The following is a 15,888-nucleotide window of genomic DNA, read 5'->3' on the forward strand; positions in this document are numbered from 1 at the left end:
GATAGATAGATAGATAGATAGATAGATAGATAGATAGATAGATAGATAGATAGATAGATAGATATATAGATAGATAGATAGATAGATAGATAGATAGATAGATATATATAGATAGATAGATAGATAGATAGATAGATAGATAGATAGATAGATAGATAGTAGTAGTAGTAGTCGATAATAGATAGATAGATAGATAGATAGATAGATAGATAGATAGATAGATAGATAGATAGATAGATAGATAGATAGATAGATAGATAGATAGATAGATAGATAGATAGATAGATAGATAGATAGATAGATAGATAGATAGATAGATAGATAGATAGATAGATAGATAGATAGATAGATCGATAGAATAGATAGATAGATAGATAGTAGATAGATAGATAGACTCTAAAGAATTCATTACTTTACTTATCTGCTCTTCTACCCAACATAATAATAGTTCAGCGCGAAAACTAAGAGATTTGTTTTTTTATATAAACAAAACTTTATGAAGGCCAATGACAAAAATTACACTCAATTTTGTGTTTTTTAACTTGCCTCTTTAGTTCGTTCCAAAAAAAACAAAAACAACTGAAGAAAAAAACTATATCAGCCGGTAAACACATGACTGATATTTCGGTACGAAAGAGGCATAATTTAAATGGCAAATATGGAAAAAATGTGGATATAAAACTTATAATTATGTTGGTCATTTAAAAGATTTAACAAAATAAACATATAGGGAGTAAACAAAATTTAAAGACTAGAGGAGAAGGACTGAAGGAATTCTTTGGCAAATGGTTTAATTAGTATTCCATTATGATTTGGTTAATATTTAAGATATTGAATATTTTATAAAAAAAAAACAGGGCAAAACTAGGAAAATCTTGCTATAAAAATATTTGGTCTAAAACAATAGATTTGATTTCTATTTCTTTTGTTTGTCTATGACTATTTAGTTGAAGGGGCTGTTTTGATCATAAATGATTAGATAAGTTATAGCGACAAATAAGATTGTGTTTTTAGTAAAATGATTCATGTTAAACATTATGTAAAACAAACAAAATAAAACAGATATTTTTTGTTTAACATTATGAGGATACAAAAACGGTTCAATATACTGTAAATGGGGTCTAAAAAGAGGAAAGGGAGAGATTAAGGTAATGATACCATGAGTTCATAAAATAGTCTAAACTATAGACTAGACTAAGTAATAAACTATAGACTAAACTTTAGACTAGAATATAAACTTGTCTAGAGACTACACAATAGACAAGACTATAAACCGGACTATACACTATTGAATAGACTATAGTCTAGTCTATAGTCTAGACTATAGACTTGACTATAGGCTAAAATATCGGCTAGACTTTAGATTAGACTAGACTATAGACTCGACTGTAGACTAGACTATAGACTAGACTATAGACCCGACTATAGACTTAACTGTAGACTTGACTGTAGACTTGACAATAGAATTGACTGTAGACTAGACTATAGACTAGACTATAGACTCGACTATAGGCTGTAGACTCGACTATATACTCGACTGTAGACCAGACTATAGGCTGTAGACTCGACTATAGACTTAACTGTAGACTAAAATATCGACTAGACTTTAGACTAGACTATAGACTCGACTGTAGACTAGACTATAGACTCGACTATAGACTCGACTATAGACTAGACTTTAGACTAGACTATAGACTAGACTATAGACTAGACTATAGACTAGACTATAGACTAGACTATAGACTAGACTATAGACTAGACTATAGACTAGACTATAGACTAGACTATAGACTAGACTATAGACTAGACTATAGACTAGACTATAGAGTAGACTATAGACTAGACTATAGACTAGACTATAGACTAGACTATAGACTAGACTATAGACTAGACTATAGACTAGACTATAGACTAGACTATAGACTAGACTATAGACTAGACTATAGACTAGACTAAAGACTAGACTATAGACTAGACTATAGACTAGACTATAGACTAGACTATAGACTAGACTATAGACTAGACTAGACTAGACTATAGACTAGACTATAGACTAGACTATAGACTATAGACTAGACTATAGACTCGACTATAGACTAGACTATAGACTAGACTATAGACTAGACTATAGACTAGACTATAGACTAGACTATAGACTAGACTATAGACTAGACTATAGACTAGACTATAGACTAGACTATAGACTAGACTATAGACTAGACTATAGACTAGACTATAGACTAACTATAGACTAGACTATAGACTAGACTATAGACTAGACTATAGACTAGACTATAGACTAGACTATACTAGACTATAGACTAGACTATAGACTAGACTATAGACTAGACTATAGACTAGACTATAGACTAGACTATAGACTAGACTATAGACTAGACTATAGACTAGACGATAGACTAGACTATAGACTAGACTATAGACTAGACTATAGACTAGACTATAGACTAGACTATAGACTAGACTATAGACTAGACTATAGACTAGACTATAGACTAGACTATAGACTAGACTATAGACTAGACTATAGACTAGACTATAGACTAGACTATAGACTAGACTATAGACTAGACTATAGACTAGACTATAGACTAGACTATAGACTAGACTATAGACTAGACTATAGACTAGACTATAGACTAGACTATAGACTAGACTATAGACTAGACTATAGACTAGACTATAGACTAGACTATAGACTAGACTATAGACTAGACTATAGACTAGACTATAGACTAGACTATAGACTAGACTATAGACTAGACTATAGACTAGACTATAGACTAGACTATAGACTAGACTATAGACTAGACTATAGACTAGACTATAGACTAGACTATAGACTAGACTATAGACTAGACTAGACTATAGACTAGACTAGACTATAGACTAGACTATAGACTAGGCTATAGACTAGACTATAGGCTCAACTATCGACTATTCTATAGACTCTTCCTTCCTTTAAGAAAATTTTCAAAAATAGTTTTTTAAGAAAACTTTCAGAAAAAAATTTTAGGTCCACAGAAAGTAAAGTCTAAAATGTAATTTAAAAATTATTAAATCTTTAAATAAAAAATTATTGCATCTAAATGTATAAAGAAACAAAAACGTAATTAAAACATTTAGTATATTTTAAGCAAATGTTTGCACATAAATTGTTTGTGTATATCATTTATAGTTTATGGGGACTGTGTGTCTTCTAATTTATAGACCAGAGGGTTTCCTCCTTTTGCACACTTTAGCAATTATCTGGTGTTTGTTTCTGTTCTTCTTTGTGGCTTGTGTTTACTTTTTCTTAAAAAAAATACTGTTTTGTTTTCTATTTTATTTTTCAACATTTTGAAAAAATCAATGGAAAGTTTTTTGGCTGTGTTTGGCGAAAAAAAAATAACAAACGTAACGAAATAAACGAAGTAAATGACAAGAATATACAAAAAATAACACAAAATAGCGAAAAATCAACAAACTATTTAGATAAAAATAAATTGTGTATACAAAATCAGAAAAATGTTTTTCTACTATATGACGAATTCTAAATATATATAAGTTTTTTGTTTAAATGTGGGTACTTTATAATGAAAATCATCACATTGAAATTGGGAGAAAATTTTAATTGTTTGTAATTTTTTAAAGAAAATTTAGATAAAAAGAGTTCAATAAACTTGTTGAACAAAATTATCGAAAATTTTGTAAAAAAAGATAGGTATAGAAAAGAATTATTTTTTTTAAGTAATTTATAAAAAGATGTACGTAGGTAAAGACTTATAGAATTTTTTTTTTTTTAATTTCATAAAATTAGCCATCTTTTGAAACATAGTTTTTATACAAATTAGCAAAATATCCATCTTTTTTGACATAAATTTCATAGATTACTATATTTTCTCACTACAATTTAAATTTCAATTCGATAAGACACCTAGAACTCGAGATATTTTGATTTGAATATGCAAATTTTAAGCGTAAATGCCGAATTACAAAAGCTGCGTTTAAACTTTATTTCCAAAGCCGTTAAATGTTAATACATATGTATATTAATATGGCAACTCCATTGACAGCAAGTGCATTGTTTATTTTCACTTTCCTCCATTCTATGATCATTTTTTTGAGAACAATGAGAGCACACTTTTTTTATTTACTTGAATTGTTTGTGTATTTGTTGCAAAAGTGCAATAGTGTTGAAAACAGCAAAAAAATGATAAAAAACCAAGTAAATAAAGAACTTTTAATATAAACTGGTTTATATTGCATAATTGTGTAAAAAAAACTAACCGGCATAAACAAGCCGCAAAAACAGAACAAAACAAACAAGAGAATTAAGTATAAAAACTAAAAAGAAAAACTAAACAAAAGGTAAAGACGATAAAAAAATCAATGTTAAACCTACCTTGAACATCTTCGGGCACCTGGCAGGCTTTGCCCCCTACCAAATGATGATGACGATGATGATGATGGTGCTGGTGGTGACAATGATTATTATGTAGATGATGTTCTCCAGGTTGTGCGGCTGCTACCTGCAGTAGCAGAGGCGGCTGCCGTGGGAGCAAATAACATTTTGAAAATCAATTGTATTTCACCCGATTTTACAAGTTTATTATTAAGCGTTTCTTGATCGGACTTATACAACGTATACACTTTTGTTTTATAGGCAAAATTATGACCTTTGACAATGTTATGTTTGAATTTTTTCAACAACACCAAAGGCAAACGCAATTGTGCCTGTCCCAGGGGTTTAGCTGCTGTCGTACAACTGCCACTAGTAGTACAAGCAGTGACAATAATTTCAATGGGTTTGCAAGAACGCAAGTATTCTAAGAATAGCGCGCCACTCGTACAAATACGGTACCGTAATTTATTATTGGCAGACAATGGCAAATGTTGTCTTTTGGCTTGTTTATGTTTCGGCTGGTTGTGGTCGTTCTGTTGTTGCCTTTTAATATGCTGTTGTTGGTATTTTCTTTTGGTATTATACAATTTACAATATTCGTTATGCGGTGGCTGCTGCTGCTGCTGTTGGTTTTTACAGCTGATGTTTAGATTGGCGGCGTCTTCCTTACGTTCCCCACACCAAACAATTTTCACCTGTATATTGTCTAGTGTATGATAGTGTTTAACGTTTCCTATTATATCTTTACTGTTGTCTTTAATAGAGCCTATTTCTTTATGTATTTCATTAACACTTGCACTATTTTTATTATTAATTATACCATTTAAAGGTGTGTCATTGGTATTTTGCTTTTTAGCTTTTTCTTTTATACCCTTTACACTTATTATTTTATGTTCTGGTAATTTTCCACTGTTTGTTTCTATTGTATTGGTTATGAAATTTATAAGACTCACTTCCAATTCCAAATATCCTTGCAAATCTTTTTGTTCACTCTTAACTTCTTCGGGCACATTTGCTGGTGGTAATTTATAAACAAAACCGTTCATTATTTATTTAGCCATTGTTTTATTTATTTAATATGTTATAGCCAAATTGAAATAAACAAAAAAAATTATTAAATAAAAACTATTTTTTATCCTTTCAACAGTGGAAAAATTTCAATTTTTTTCTTCAAACACACACACATACACTGGCAATATACGCACCAACTAAAAATTTTTCACTATTTTATCTTAACAGTACTTGTGCCCTTCCAGAACATTCATTAGGAATACACTAAATTGGTTAAACAGCGCAGAAATGTATCAAGCACCGGCGCACACCAAGGCAAAACACAAAAAAATGTGAGCAGAAAACAACAACAACAAGAATTCCGGGTTTTTTTGCGTTTTTGTTGACATTTAACTTGAATGTAAACAATGTTGCCACTAGGTTATTGTCATATTTACAGGTGAAAAAAGCTTAACTGTGAATAATATATTATTTTTTTTTGCCAATAATTAAATTTTTGTTAATTTGTATGTAAAATTTTAATTTAAATCTTAATTTATAATAGAAAATTCTAAATTTGAAACAGCTGTCAAATCACCTGTAGCAATAAATGTCAATTGGAAGTTTTATCAAATTGGAATTGTTAAAACGTAGTTGCCATATGGTTTTACTTGCAGGTTCTTAAAAGAATGTATTCTTGAAATATATTTCTTTAACAAATTTCTGATTTGAAAAATTCTGCTTTTTTAAGCAATATTTTTGGAAAATTCGTTTTTATATAAAAATTTTCGTAAAATCCTTTTTCTATAAAACATTTTTGAAAAATTCTTTTTTTTTTATAAAAATTTTCGGAAAAATTATATTTTGATAAAAAATATTATTTTATATGAATTTTACTAAAACTGCAAGTTTTTTAAGAATAATTACGAAAACTTCATTATTTATAGAGAAATTCCTAAAAGTACCTTGAAAACCGCATTTTTTCATTAACATCCATCTGGCTACTCACTTTTACCGTAAACAACATTAACTAGAGTTACCCAACTATACCAAAACATAAACTTCTTAGTAGAAATTATAACCTCATCTGGCTACCTTAAACAAGAAAAAGTTTTTTTTGCTTCACTTCGAAGTTTAACATCAATTAAAATAATGTTTTAGTTAATTAATCACGATAAATAAATACAAATCAATGGCCTGAAGGTGGACAATATAAATATGACGGAGTTATTTAACTATTGTCGCATTTGTTTACAAACAAAATCCAGCAATACTTCTCTGTATTTGCATGTCCAGCAGAAGTATTTGCCCAGTGTCATAGAAAATATTTGTGGCGTAGTGGTAAGTGGGTGATAATGTCATAATAATTGAGGAATAATAATGAGGAAAAATCAATATTTATGCTAATTATTTATTAGATCTCATCTTTTGATGAACCACAGGCTTTAATATGTCGCGATTGTGCTGAGGCCATTATACGGGCCGACAATATCATACAAAAATGCCAGGAATCACATAAATTGCTAGCAAACCAAAGAAAACAATTGTTGCTAGAAGACAAGAAAACTGCTAAAAGTGATGAACAGCAAAATGAGGAATGGCTGTTGGCGGCAGAGTGTAAAAAGGAAATAGATTTAAGTGAACCAACAGAGGAGTCGGAAAACTTTTCACAACATTACTTTGTAGAACCTGAAATGCTGGTAGAATCTATATTGGAAACTACTCTGCCGGATTCACCCAGAACGAAGGCAAAAAGTAAAATTTCCAGCAATGTAAATAAAACGGAGTGTAAAGAAAAAAAGGTACGTAAAAAAAGATCACGTTTAAAACCAAGCGAACCATTGGAAGAACAAGAGCTGTTAATTCCCGAAGAAGAAAATCCTGCCGCTTTATTATACCAAAGTCATTTTAAAACCTCCAGACCTAAGAAAACCTTTGTGCGAAGTCGTGAACAATATTTAAAACGCAAAATACGCAATTATCCCGTAAAAGAACCGCTCAAACTCATAGGCGGCGCTGGAGTAGTACGCAAACGTAAACCCAAGTCCTATCACCGAGCCATACCAAATTTCTATTTCCGCTGTGAGCTGTGCCATGAATTTGAATCGAATGTTCGCCTCTTATGCCGTAACCCATCTCACTACGGTGCATGGTATTGAAAGGCCGGCAATTTTTCGCTGTTCCCAATGTGATGCCAAACCCTTCATCAAGAATCAATCGCTGCAGGAACACATAGCCACTATTCACGAACAACAGCCCAAGAAACGTGATTTCGTGTGTCAAGAATGCGGTAAGACTTTCATTAAAAATTGTCATTTACAAAAACATTTACTGTCCGTACACAAAATGGGCGAAATGCCCTATAAATGTAATATACCACAATGTGGTAAAGGCTACGTAGATGCCTATGCCTTACGTATGCACATGAAACAAACACATCATATTGATGACGAGCAAGAAATTGAATCACTAACTACTCTATATCAATGCGATGCCTGTGGTAAATCATTTATGGATTTACAAAGTTTAAATGTTCATATAAAAACGGCACATAGTCTAGAGGGTTTTAGTTGTTTACAATGTGGTTACAATTTTCGTCAGAAAGCTCGTTATGAGGCTCATGTGCGTAGGGCTAAATGTAAACCGCCCTGTTTTGTGTGTCGTCACTGTGAGAGGACATTTGTTAAACTTGTTCAGCTGGAAGAACATCAAAGAGAAATGCATTAGAAATGCATGAAAAATTATTTATTTATTTGTTATTTATTATTTAGGTTTATATATCTTTTTTTTAAATTTCCCTTTTTTGAAAATTAAAAAAAAATATTTTTTTTTTTTAATTTAAAAAATTATTAATTTATTTTTTATAATTATAATTTTCGGAATATTTCTATTTTTTATAGAAAATTATCAAAAAATTTCTAATTTTTATAGAAAATTTTCGGAAAATTTCTTTTTTATAGAAAATTTTCGGAAAATTTCTTTTTTTATAGAAAATTTTCGGAAAATTTCTTTTTTATAGAAAATGGTCGGAAAATTTCTCTTTTTTTATAGAAAATTTTCGGAAAATTTCTCTTTTTATAGAGAAATGTCGAAAAATTTCTCTTTTTATAGAAACATTTCGGAAAATTTCTTATTTTTATAGAAAAATTTCGGAAAATTTATTATTTTTATAGAAAAATTTCGGAAAATTTATCTTTTTTATAGAAAATTTTCGGAAACTTTCTCTTTTTTATAGAAAAGTTTCGGAAAATTTCTCTTTTTTATAAAAAAAAATTCGGAAAATTTTTCGTTTTTTAGGAAAATTTCTCTTTTTTATAGAAAATTTTCGGAAAATTTCTCTCTTTTATAGAAAATTTTCGGAAAATTTCTCTCTTTTATAGAAAATTTTCGGAAAATTTCTCTCTTTTATAGAATATTTTCGGAAAATTTCTCTCTTTTATAGAAAATTTTCGGAAAATTTCTCTCTTTTATAGAAAATTTTCGGAGAATTTCTCTTTTTATAGAAAATTTTCGGAGAATTTCTCTTTTTTATAGAAAATTTCTCTCTTTTATAGAAAATTTTCGGAAAATTTCTCTCTTTTATAGAAAATTTTTGGAAAATTTCTCTCTTTTATAGAAAATTTTTGGAATATTTTTTTTTAGGAAAATTTCTCTTTTTTATAGAAAATTTTCGGAAAATTTCTCTCTTTTATAGAAAATTTTCGGAATATTTCTCTCTTTTATAGAAAATTTTCGAAATATTTCTTTTTTTATAGAAATTCTCTCTTTTTTAGAAAATATTTGGAATATTTCTCTTTTTTATAGAAAAGTTTCGTAAAATTTCTTTTTTATAGAAAAGTTTTGGAAAATTTCTCTTTTTTTTAAAAAAAAAATCGGAAAATTTTTCGTTTTTATAGAAAAATTTAGGAAAATTTCTCTTTTTTATAGAAAAGTCTCAGAAAATTGCTCTATTTTATAGAAAATTTTTGGAAAATTGCTCTATTTTATAGAAAATTTTCGGAAAATTTCTCATTTTTATAGAAAAATTTAGGAAAAATTCTCTTTTCTATAGAAAATTTCTTATAGAAAATTGGTTGTTATTTGTGTTCTTCCCCCATGAGTTCTCATTTGTCTTTAACATTTCTTATTGCCATTTTGTTTCTATTTTTTAATATTTATTATTTTTTTTTTTATTATTTAACATTTCAAGTGCAATATATCCAATATACACAAAGATAAAATAACTAATTTTAAGCTTTCATTAATCAATCTCTTATAGAAATAAAAATTATAACAAAATAAATGTTTTAGCACAAGAAATCATTTAATGTTCCACTAATTTCTTACTCAACGTTAAAGAAAACTCTTAAAAGATACGATTTTCATTAAAAGGCTGTTTACTGGGTTCATCCACTTTGCGAGTCACCTCTATGGAATTGATACGTATCATGGTGTTGGGTGATCTTTGGAAATTAATACGTAAATATTGCTTTCTGCGCTTATTCTTGAAATGGGTCTTAGTGTGTGTTAGGGTTTTTTCAATAATGGTGGCTTTAACATCCACCAAACCGGGTTCCAATAAAGGGGCACCAATTAAGGTGAAATCTTTAGCTCCTGCCAGTAATACCTTTTCCAAACGTATTTCATCGCCTATGGTGGGTGGCCAATAGCCTTCGACCAATATAATATCGCCGGCTGTTACCTTAAATTGTTTGCCGCATAAGTGAACCACAGCGAATAACCGGCCTTCTTCCTTCTTGGCTAATTGTTGATTAACCTTGCTAAACACTTGCTCACATTTCTCTTGCTCCTCCTTGGTAACCTTCTTTACGGGCGCTATATCCTGTGTAACCAATTTGGCTTGCTGACAAAAGCGTGGCGTAACACTTAATGCTCTCATGGAATCTTGTATTAACAAGAAAAGGAAACACATGTTAATTTTAGTTAATTATCAATGAAATTAGTAAATTACTTGTTAAATTATTGATGAGACTGGGCTGGCGCGCCACCAGGCTTATTCCACGCGCCAATAAAGACATTTTTCTAATTAATTTATTGTATTTTCTCGATATTTAGACAAAAAATTCTAATTTCACAGGTGTATGTTAAAAAAATTCGTCGGTCTGTCATAGAAGGAAAAAAGTAAACAGCTGATTGTCAAAGCTTTCTGTATATTCACCTCACTCTAACAGGGTTGTATTTTTTTGGTAAGGTGACGGCATAGTTGTATTGTTAGGGTAAAGTAAAAAGAGTTTTTGTTGTAAAAGACCGTTATTTTTGAAACAAACTAAAGTAATTCTGTTAAAGAATTTTCATTTTATAAAATATTATGGAAAATTTCAGAAAAATTTTCTTCTTTATAGATTTTTTTTTGAAAATTTTTTTTTGTTTTCTTTTTATAAACATTTGTTTTAAAAACTTCTCCTTTTATTAAAAATTTTAAAAATTTTTTTATAAAAAAATTAAAATTTCTCTTTTTATAGAACATTTACGGAAAATTTTTCTTTTCTATAGAAAATTTTCGGAAAATTTCTCCTTTCTATAGAATTTTTTTTTTTTTTTTCTATAGAAAATTTTCATAAAATTTATCTTTTCTATAGAAAATTTCTCTTTTCTATAGAAAATTTTCGGAAAATTTCTCTTGTCTATAGAAAATTTTCGAAAAATTTCTCTTGTCTATAGAAAATTTTCGAAAAATTTCTCTTGTCTATAGAAAATTTTCGAAAAATTTCTCTTTTCTATAGAAAATTTTCATAAAATTTTTTCTTTTCTATAGAAAAATTTCATAAAATTTTTCTTTTCTATAGAAAATTTTCGGAAAATTTCTCTTTTCTGTAGAAAATTTTCGTAAAATTTCTCTTCTCTATAGAAAATTTTCGGAAAATTTCTCTTCTCTATAGAAAATTTTCGGAAAATTTCTCTTCTCTATAGAAAATTTTCGGAAAATTTCTCTTTTTTTTAGAAAATTTTTGGAAAATTTCTCTTTTCTATAGAAAATTTCTCTTTTCTATAGAAAATTTCTCTTTACTATAGAAAATTTTCACATAATTTCTCTTTTCTATAGAAAATTTGTCCTTTTTATAGAAAATTACTCTTTTCTATAGACAAATTTTCGGAAAATTTCTCTTTTCTATAGACAATTTTCGGAAAATTTCTCTTTTCTATAGAAAATTTTCAGAAAATTTCTCTTTTCTATGGAAAATTTTCGGAAAATTTCTCTTTTCTATGGACAATTTTCATAAAATTTCTCTTTTCTATGGAAAATTTTCATAAAATTTCTCTTTTCTATATAAAAATTATCTTTTCTATAGAAAATTTTCGGGAAATTTCTCTTTTTAAAGAAAATTTTCGAAAAATTTCTCTTTTCTGTAAAAAATTTTCGGAAATTGGATCTTTTTACAGAAAATTTTGGGAAAACTTTAAGAAAATTTATCTTTTTTATAGAAAATTTTCAAAAATTTTCCCCTTTTTATAGAAAATTTAGGAAATTGTTTCTGTTTATAAAAATTGAAAAAAAAAAAAATTTTTTACTATACCTTACTTTATGATCTTCTCTAGATTTTTATCTCAACTAACTTATTCTAAATAATATTCAAATGTAGGCCAAGGAACTTTGTCTACTTATAATAACTTTATCTTAAAATATCTTTTTTATTAAATTTTCATGCATAATTGTAAACATTTAAAAAATATAATTACAAAACAATTAATTGTCTTCTTTATCTTAGTACATTTTTAACACCATGTTTATCTCTCTGTATACTTTGGTATTACTTAAGGAAATAAATTTTATTTAATTCTCAGTTTATAATATGATAAAATACAGATAAGGTTGACTGCCTGTCAACTTAAATAAATAAGATGCGAGGGAGATTAATTTAAATGTAGAAATATGCAAATTTAAATTAAAAAAAAAGAAAATAGTGTTAATTTGTAAAGTGTAGTTGCTTAAAAATTTAGTTCTATCTCTAATTCTTAAATTTACTTCCTTTACGAGCTTCTTTAAGAAATTTGTTATATTGAAAATTTCATTGTGAATAACAACACCATCGAATTAAATGGGAAATTTCCGAATTTTATATTAATGTTGAAATTATTAAAACTATAGTTAGTGTCATGATCACTCTTAAGATAACAAAAAAACCTCATTCCAAGTCTGTCTGAAACCAATATGGTTAAAACGAAAAAAATAAATGAAGAATAAAAATATTCAATGCAAAAGCGTTTTATAATACCATCGAATTAAATGGGAAATTTCCCAATTTTATTTTAATGTTGGAATTATTAAAACTATATTTAGTGTAATTTTTCTTATGATCACTTTAAAGATAACAAAAAAACCTCATTCCAAGTCTATCTGAAACCAACATGGCTAAAACGAAAACAATAATGAAGAATAAAAAACAAATCATGCAGAAACGTTTGATAACAAACTCATACTTAATTCATGGAATAACTTGCCATAGCGAATAGAGTTAATAGAACGGAGATCTTATTTGTAATACTATTCTAGGGAAGTCGAGAACACTATTTTCAAATCCAAACTCTTGGTAGAGGACTAGACTGAACTAGAACTGAACGAGAACTGAACAAGAACTGAACTAGAACTGAACTAGAACTGAACTACAACTGAACTAGAACTGAACTAGAACTGAACTAGAACTGAACTAGAACTGAACTAGAACTGAACTAGAACTATAGAACTGAACTAGAACTGAACTAGAACTGAACTAGAACTGAACTAGAACTGAACTATAGAACTGAACTGAACTAGAACTGAACTAGAACTGAACTAGAACTGAACTAGACTGAACTAGAACTGACTAGAACTGAACTTAGAACTGAACTAGAACTGAACTGAACTGAACTGACTAGAACTGAATAGAACTGAACTAAACTGAACTAGAACTGAACTAGAACTGAACTAGACATGAACTAGAACTGAACTAGAACTGACTAGACTGACTAGAACTGAACTAGAACTGAACTAGAACTGAACTAGAACTGAACTAGAACTGAACTAGAACTGAACTAGAACTGAACTAGAACTGAACTAGAACTGAACTAGAACTGAACTAGAACTGAACTAGAACTGAACTAGAACTGAACTAGAACTGAACTAGAACTGAACTAGACTGAAACTAGAACCGAACTAAACTGAACTAGAACTGAACTAGAACTGAACTAGAACTGAACTAGAACTGAACTAGAACTGAACTAGAACTGAACTAGAAACTGAACTAGAACTGAACTAGAACTGCACTAGAACTGAACTAGAACTGAACTAGAACTGAACTAGAACTGAACTAGAACTGAACTAGAACTGAACTAAAACTGAACTAGAACTGAACTAGAACTGAACTAGAACTGAACTAGAACTGAACTAGAACTGAACTAGAACTGAACTAGAACTGAACTAGAACTGAACTAGAACTGAACTAGAACTGAACTAGAACTGCACTAGAACTGAACTAGAACTGAACTCAGAACTGAACTAGAACTGAACTAAAACTGAACTAAACTGAACTAGAACTGAACTAGAACTGAACTAGAACTGAACTAGAACAGAACTAGAACTACTGCCAAGAATTGAACTAAAATTAAATTTCTTATAATAACACTTTAACATTATGGGTCTTATTCATAAACTTTATCAAAGGTTTATAAATCAAATTTTCATACAAAATTTGTTCGATAAACCTTCGATAAATGTTTATGAATAAGGCAGTAAATCCTCATATATTAATTTCTTTTATAACACATTGTTCTAGAGAACGAGTTTCGGAAGATAATAAGTAGCTCCAAGGTTGCTTTTCAAGATTCTGAAGTGGTTCTGTTTAAAAATCTAGAACTAATTAGTTTATTTCTTTTTTACTGAGGTAATATGTTTATTCTAAATGAAATTAAAATTAATTTCAGTAACTATGTACTTGGTTCATATATTTAAAATTGGCACATTTCCCAAATAATCTACAAAAATACAAAATTAAGATTATTTTTTGTATTTGCGGATATTAACGATTATTTAATCTCTCTCTCTCTGACTCTCTTTAAGCATCAATTTATTGAATTTTATTGTTATTATTTAATATCTACATTTTACAGTGTAGTCTATGTAAATTAGTACATATATATGTATATCTTTCTACTTTGTTTGTATAGATAGATAGATATGATAGATAGATAGATAGATAGATAGATAGATAGATAGATAGATAGATAGATAGATAGATAGATAGATAGATAGATAGATAGATAGATAGATAGATAGATAGATAGATAGATAGATAGATAGATAGATAGATAGATAGATAGAGAGATAGATAGATAGATAGATAGATAGATAGATAGATAGATAGATAGATAGATAGATAGATAGATAGATAGATAGATAGATAGATAGATAGAGATAGATAGATAGATAGATAGATAGATAGATAGATAGAGATAGATAGATAGATAGATAGATAGATAGATAGATAGATAGATAGATAGATAGATAGATAGATAGATAGATAGATAGATAGATAGATAGATAGATAGATAGATAGATAGATAGATAGATAGATAGATAGATAGATAGATAGATAGATAGATAGATAGATAGATAGATAGATAGATAGATAGATAGATAGATAGATAGATAGATAGATAGATAGATAGATAGATAGATAGATAGATAGATATAGATAGATAGATAGATAGATAGATAGATAGATAGATAGATAGATAGATAGATAGATAGATAGATAGATAGATAGATAGATAGATAGATAGATAGATAGATAGATAGATAGATAGATAGATAGATAAGATAGATAGATAGATAGATAGATAGATAGATAGATAGATAGATAGATAGATAGATAGATAGATAGATAGATAGATAGATAGATAGATAGATAGATAGATAGATAGATAGATAGATAGATAGATAGATAGATAGATAGATAGATAGATAGATAGATAGATAGATAGATAGATAGATAGATAGATAGATAGATAGATAGATAGATAGATAGATAGATAGATAGATAGATAGATAGATAGATAGATAGATAGAGAGATAGATAGATAGATAGATAGATAGAAGATAGATAGATAGATAGATAGATAGATAGATAGATAGATAGAGATAGATAGATAGATAGATAGATAGATAGATAGATAGATAGATAGATAGATAGATAGATAGATAGATAGATAGATAGATAGATAGAGATAGATAGATAGATAGATAGATAGATAGATAGATAGATCGATAGATAGATAGCTAGATAGATAGATAGATAGATAGATAGATAGATAGATAGATAGATAGAATAGATAGATAGATAGATAGATATTTGGCTACTAGTATCAAGAAAGTGACTCTACTAAATAGTTTTTTTTCTAGAATTATACCTCATTCATATGGCCACCACTGTATTCCTTTGTTTATTTTTGTGTTTTTTCTGCCGGTAAATTGCCGGCATTTAATTTTTGTATGATAAAACATAGTTTTGCTAATTATGAAT

The 15,888-nt window shown here is 28.5% G+C and overlaps 3 protein-coding genes across 3 annotated transcripts in view; 1 reads left to right on the plus strand and 2 right to left on the minus strand.

Moving 5' to 3' along the window:
* The window catches only part of LOC119613916, a 15,287-nt gene extending 9,425 nt beyond the window's left edge, over nucleotides 1–5,862 (minus strand). Inside the window, exon 1 of the mRNA XM_037969988.1 lies at nucleotides 4,403–5,862. Coding sequence (XP_037825916.1) covers nucleotides 4,492–5,448 — 957 coding nt within the window. The 5' untranslated portion in view covers nucleotides 5,449–5,862 and the 3' untranslated portion in view covers nucleotides 4,403–4,491. The remainder of the gene's footprint in view (nucleotides 1–4,402) is intronic.
* A 638-nt stretch (nucleotides 5,863–6,500) lies between these two features.
* Nucleotides 6,501–8,157, plus strand: LOC119613917 (zinc finger protein 624-like). The gene is given in 3 exon segments (XM_037969990.1): nucleotides 6,501–6,733; nucleotides 6,811–7,506; nucleotides 7,508–8,157. Coding segments are annotated over 3 exon segments (1,431 nt in total). The 5' UTR covers nucleotides 6,501–6,610; the 3' UTR covers nucleotides 8,120–8,157.
* A 1,513-nt stretch (nucleotides 8,158–9,670) lies between these two features.
* On the minus strand, nucleotides 9,671–10,536 carry LOC119613918 (39S ribosomal protein L21, mitochondrial-like). Its single transcript, XM_037969991.1, has 2 exons — nucleotides 10,344–10,536; nucleotides 9,671–10,276 (listed from the first exon to the last, which is right to left on the minus strand). The coding sequence occupies exons 1-2, from the start codon at nucleotides 10,408–10,410 to the stop codon at nucleotides 9,738–9,740; spliced, it is 606 nt and encodes a 201-aa protein (XP_037825919.1). The 5' UTR covers nucleotides 10,411–10,536; the 3' UTR covers nucleotides 9,671–9,737.
* Nucleotides 10,537–15,888: the final 5,352 nt, after the last annotated feature.

This window comes from Lucilia sericata, unplaced genomic scaffold (assembly GCF_015586225.1).
Source record: "Lucilia sericata isolate MDLA Ls3-8-SP2 unplaced genomic scaffold, ASM1558622v1 Contig002426F_arrow, whole genome shotgun sequence".
Classification (NCBI taxonomy): Eukaryota; Metazoa; Arthropoda; class Insecta; order Diptera; family Calliphoridae; genus Lucilia; species Lucilia sericata.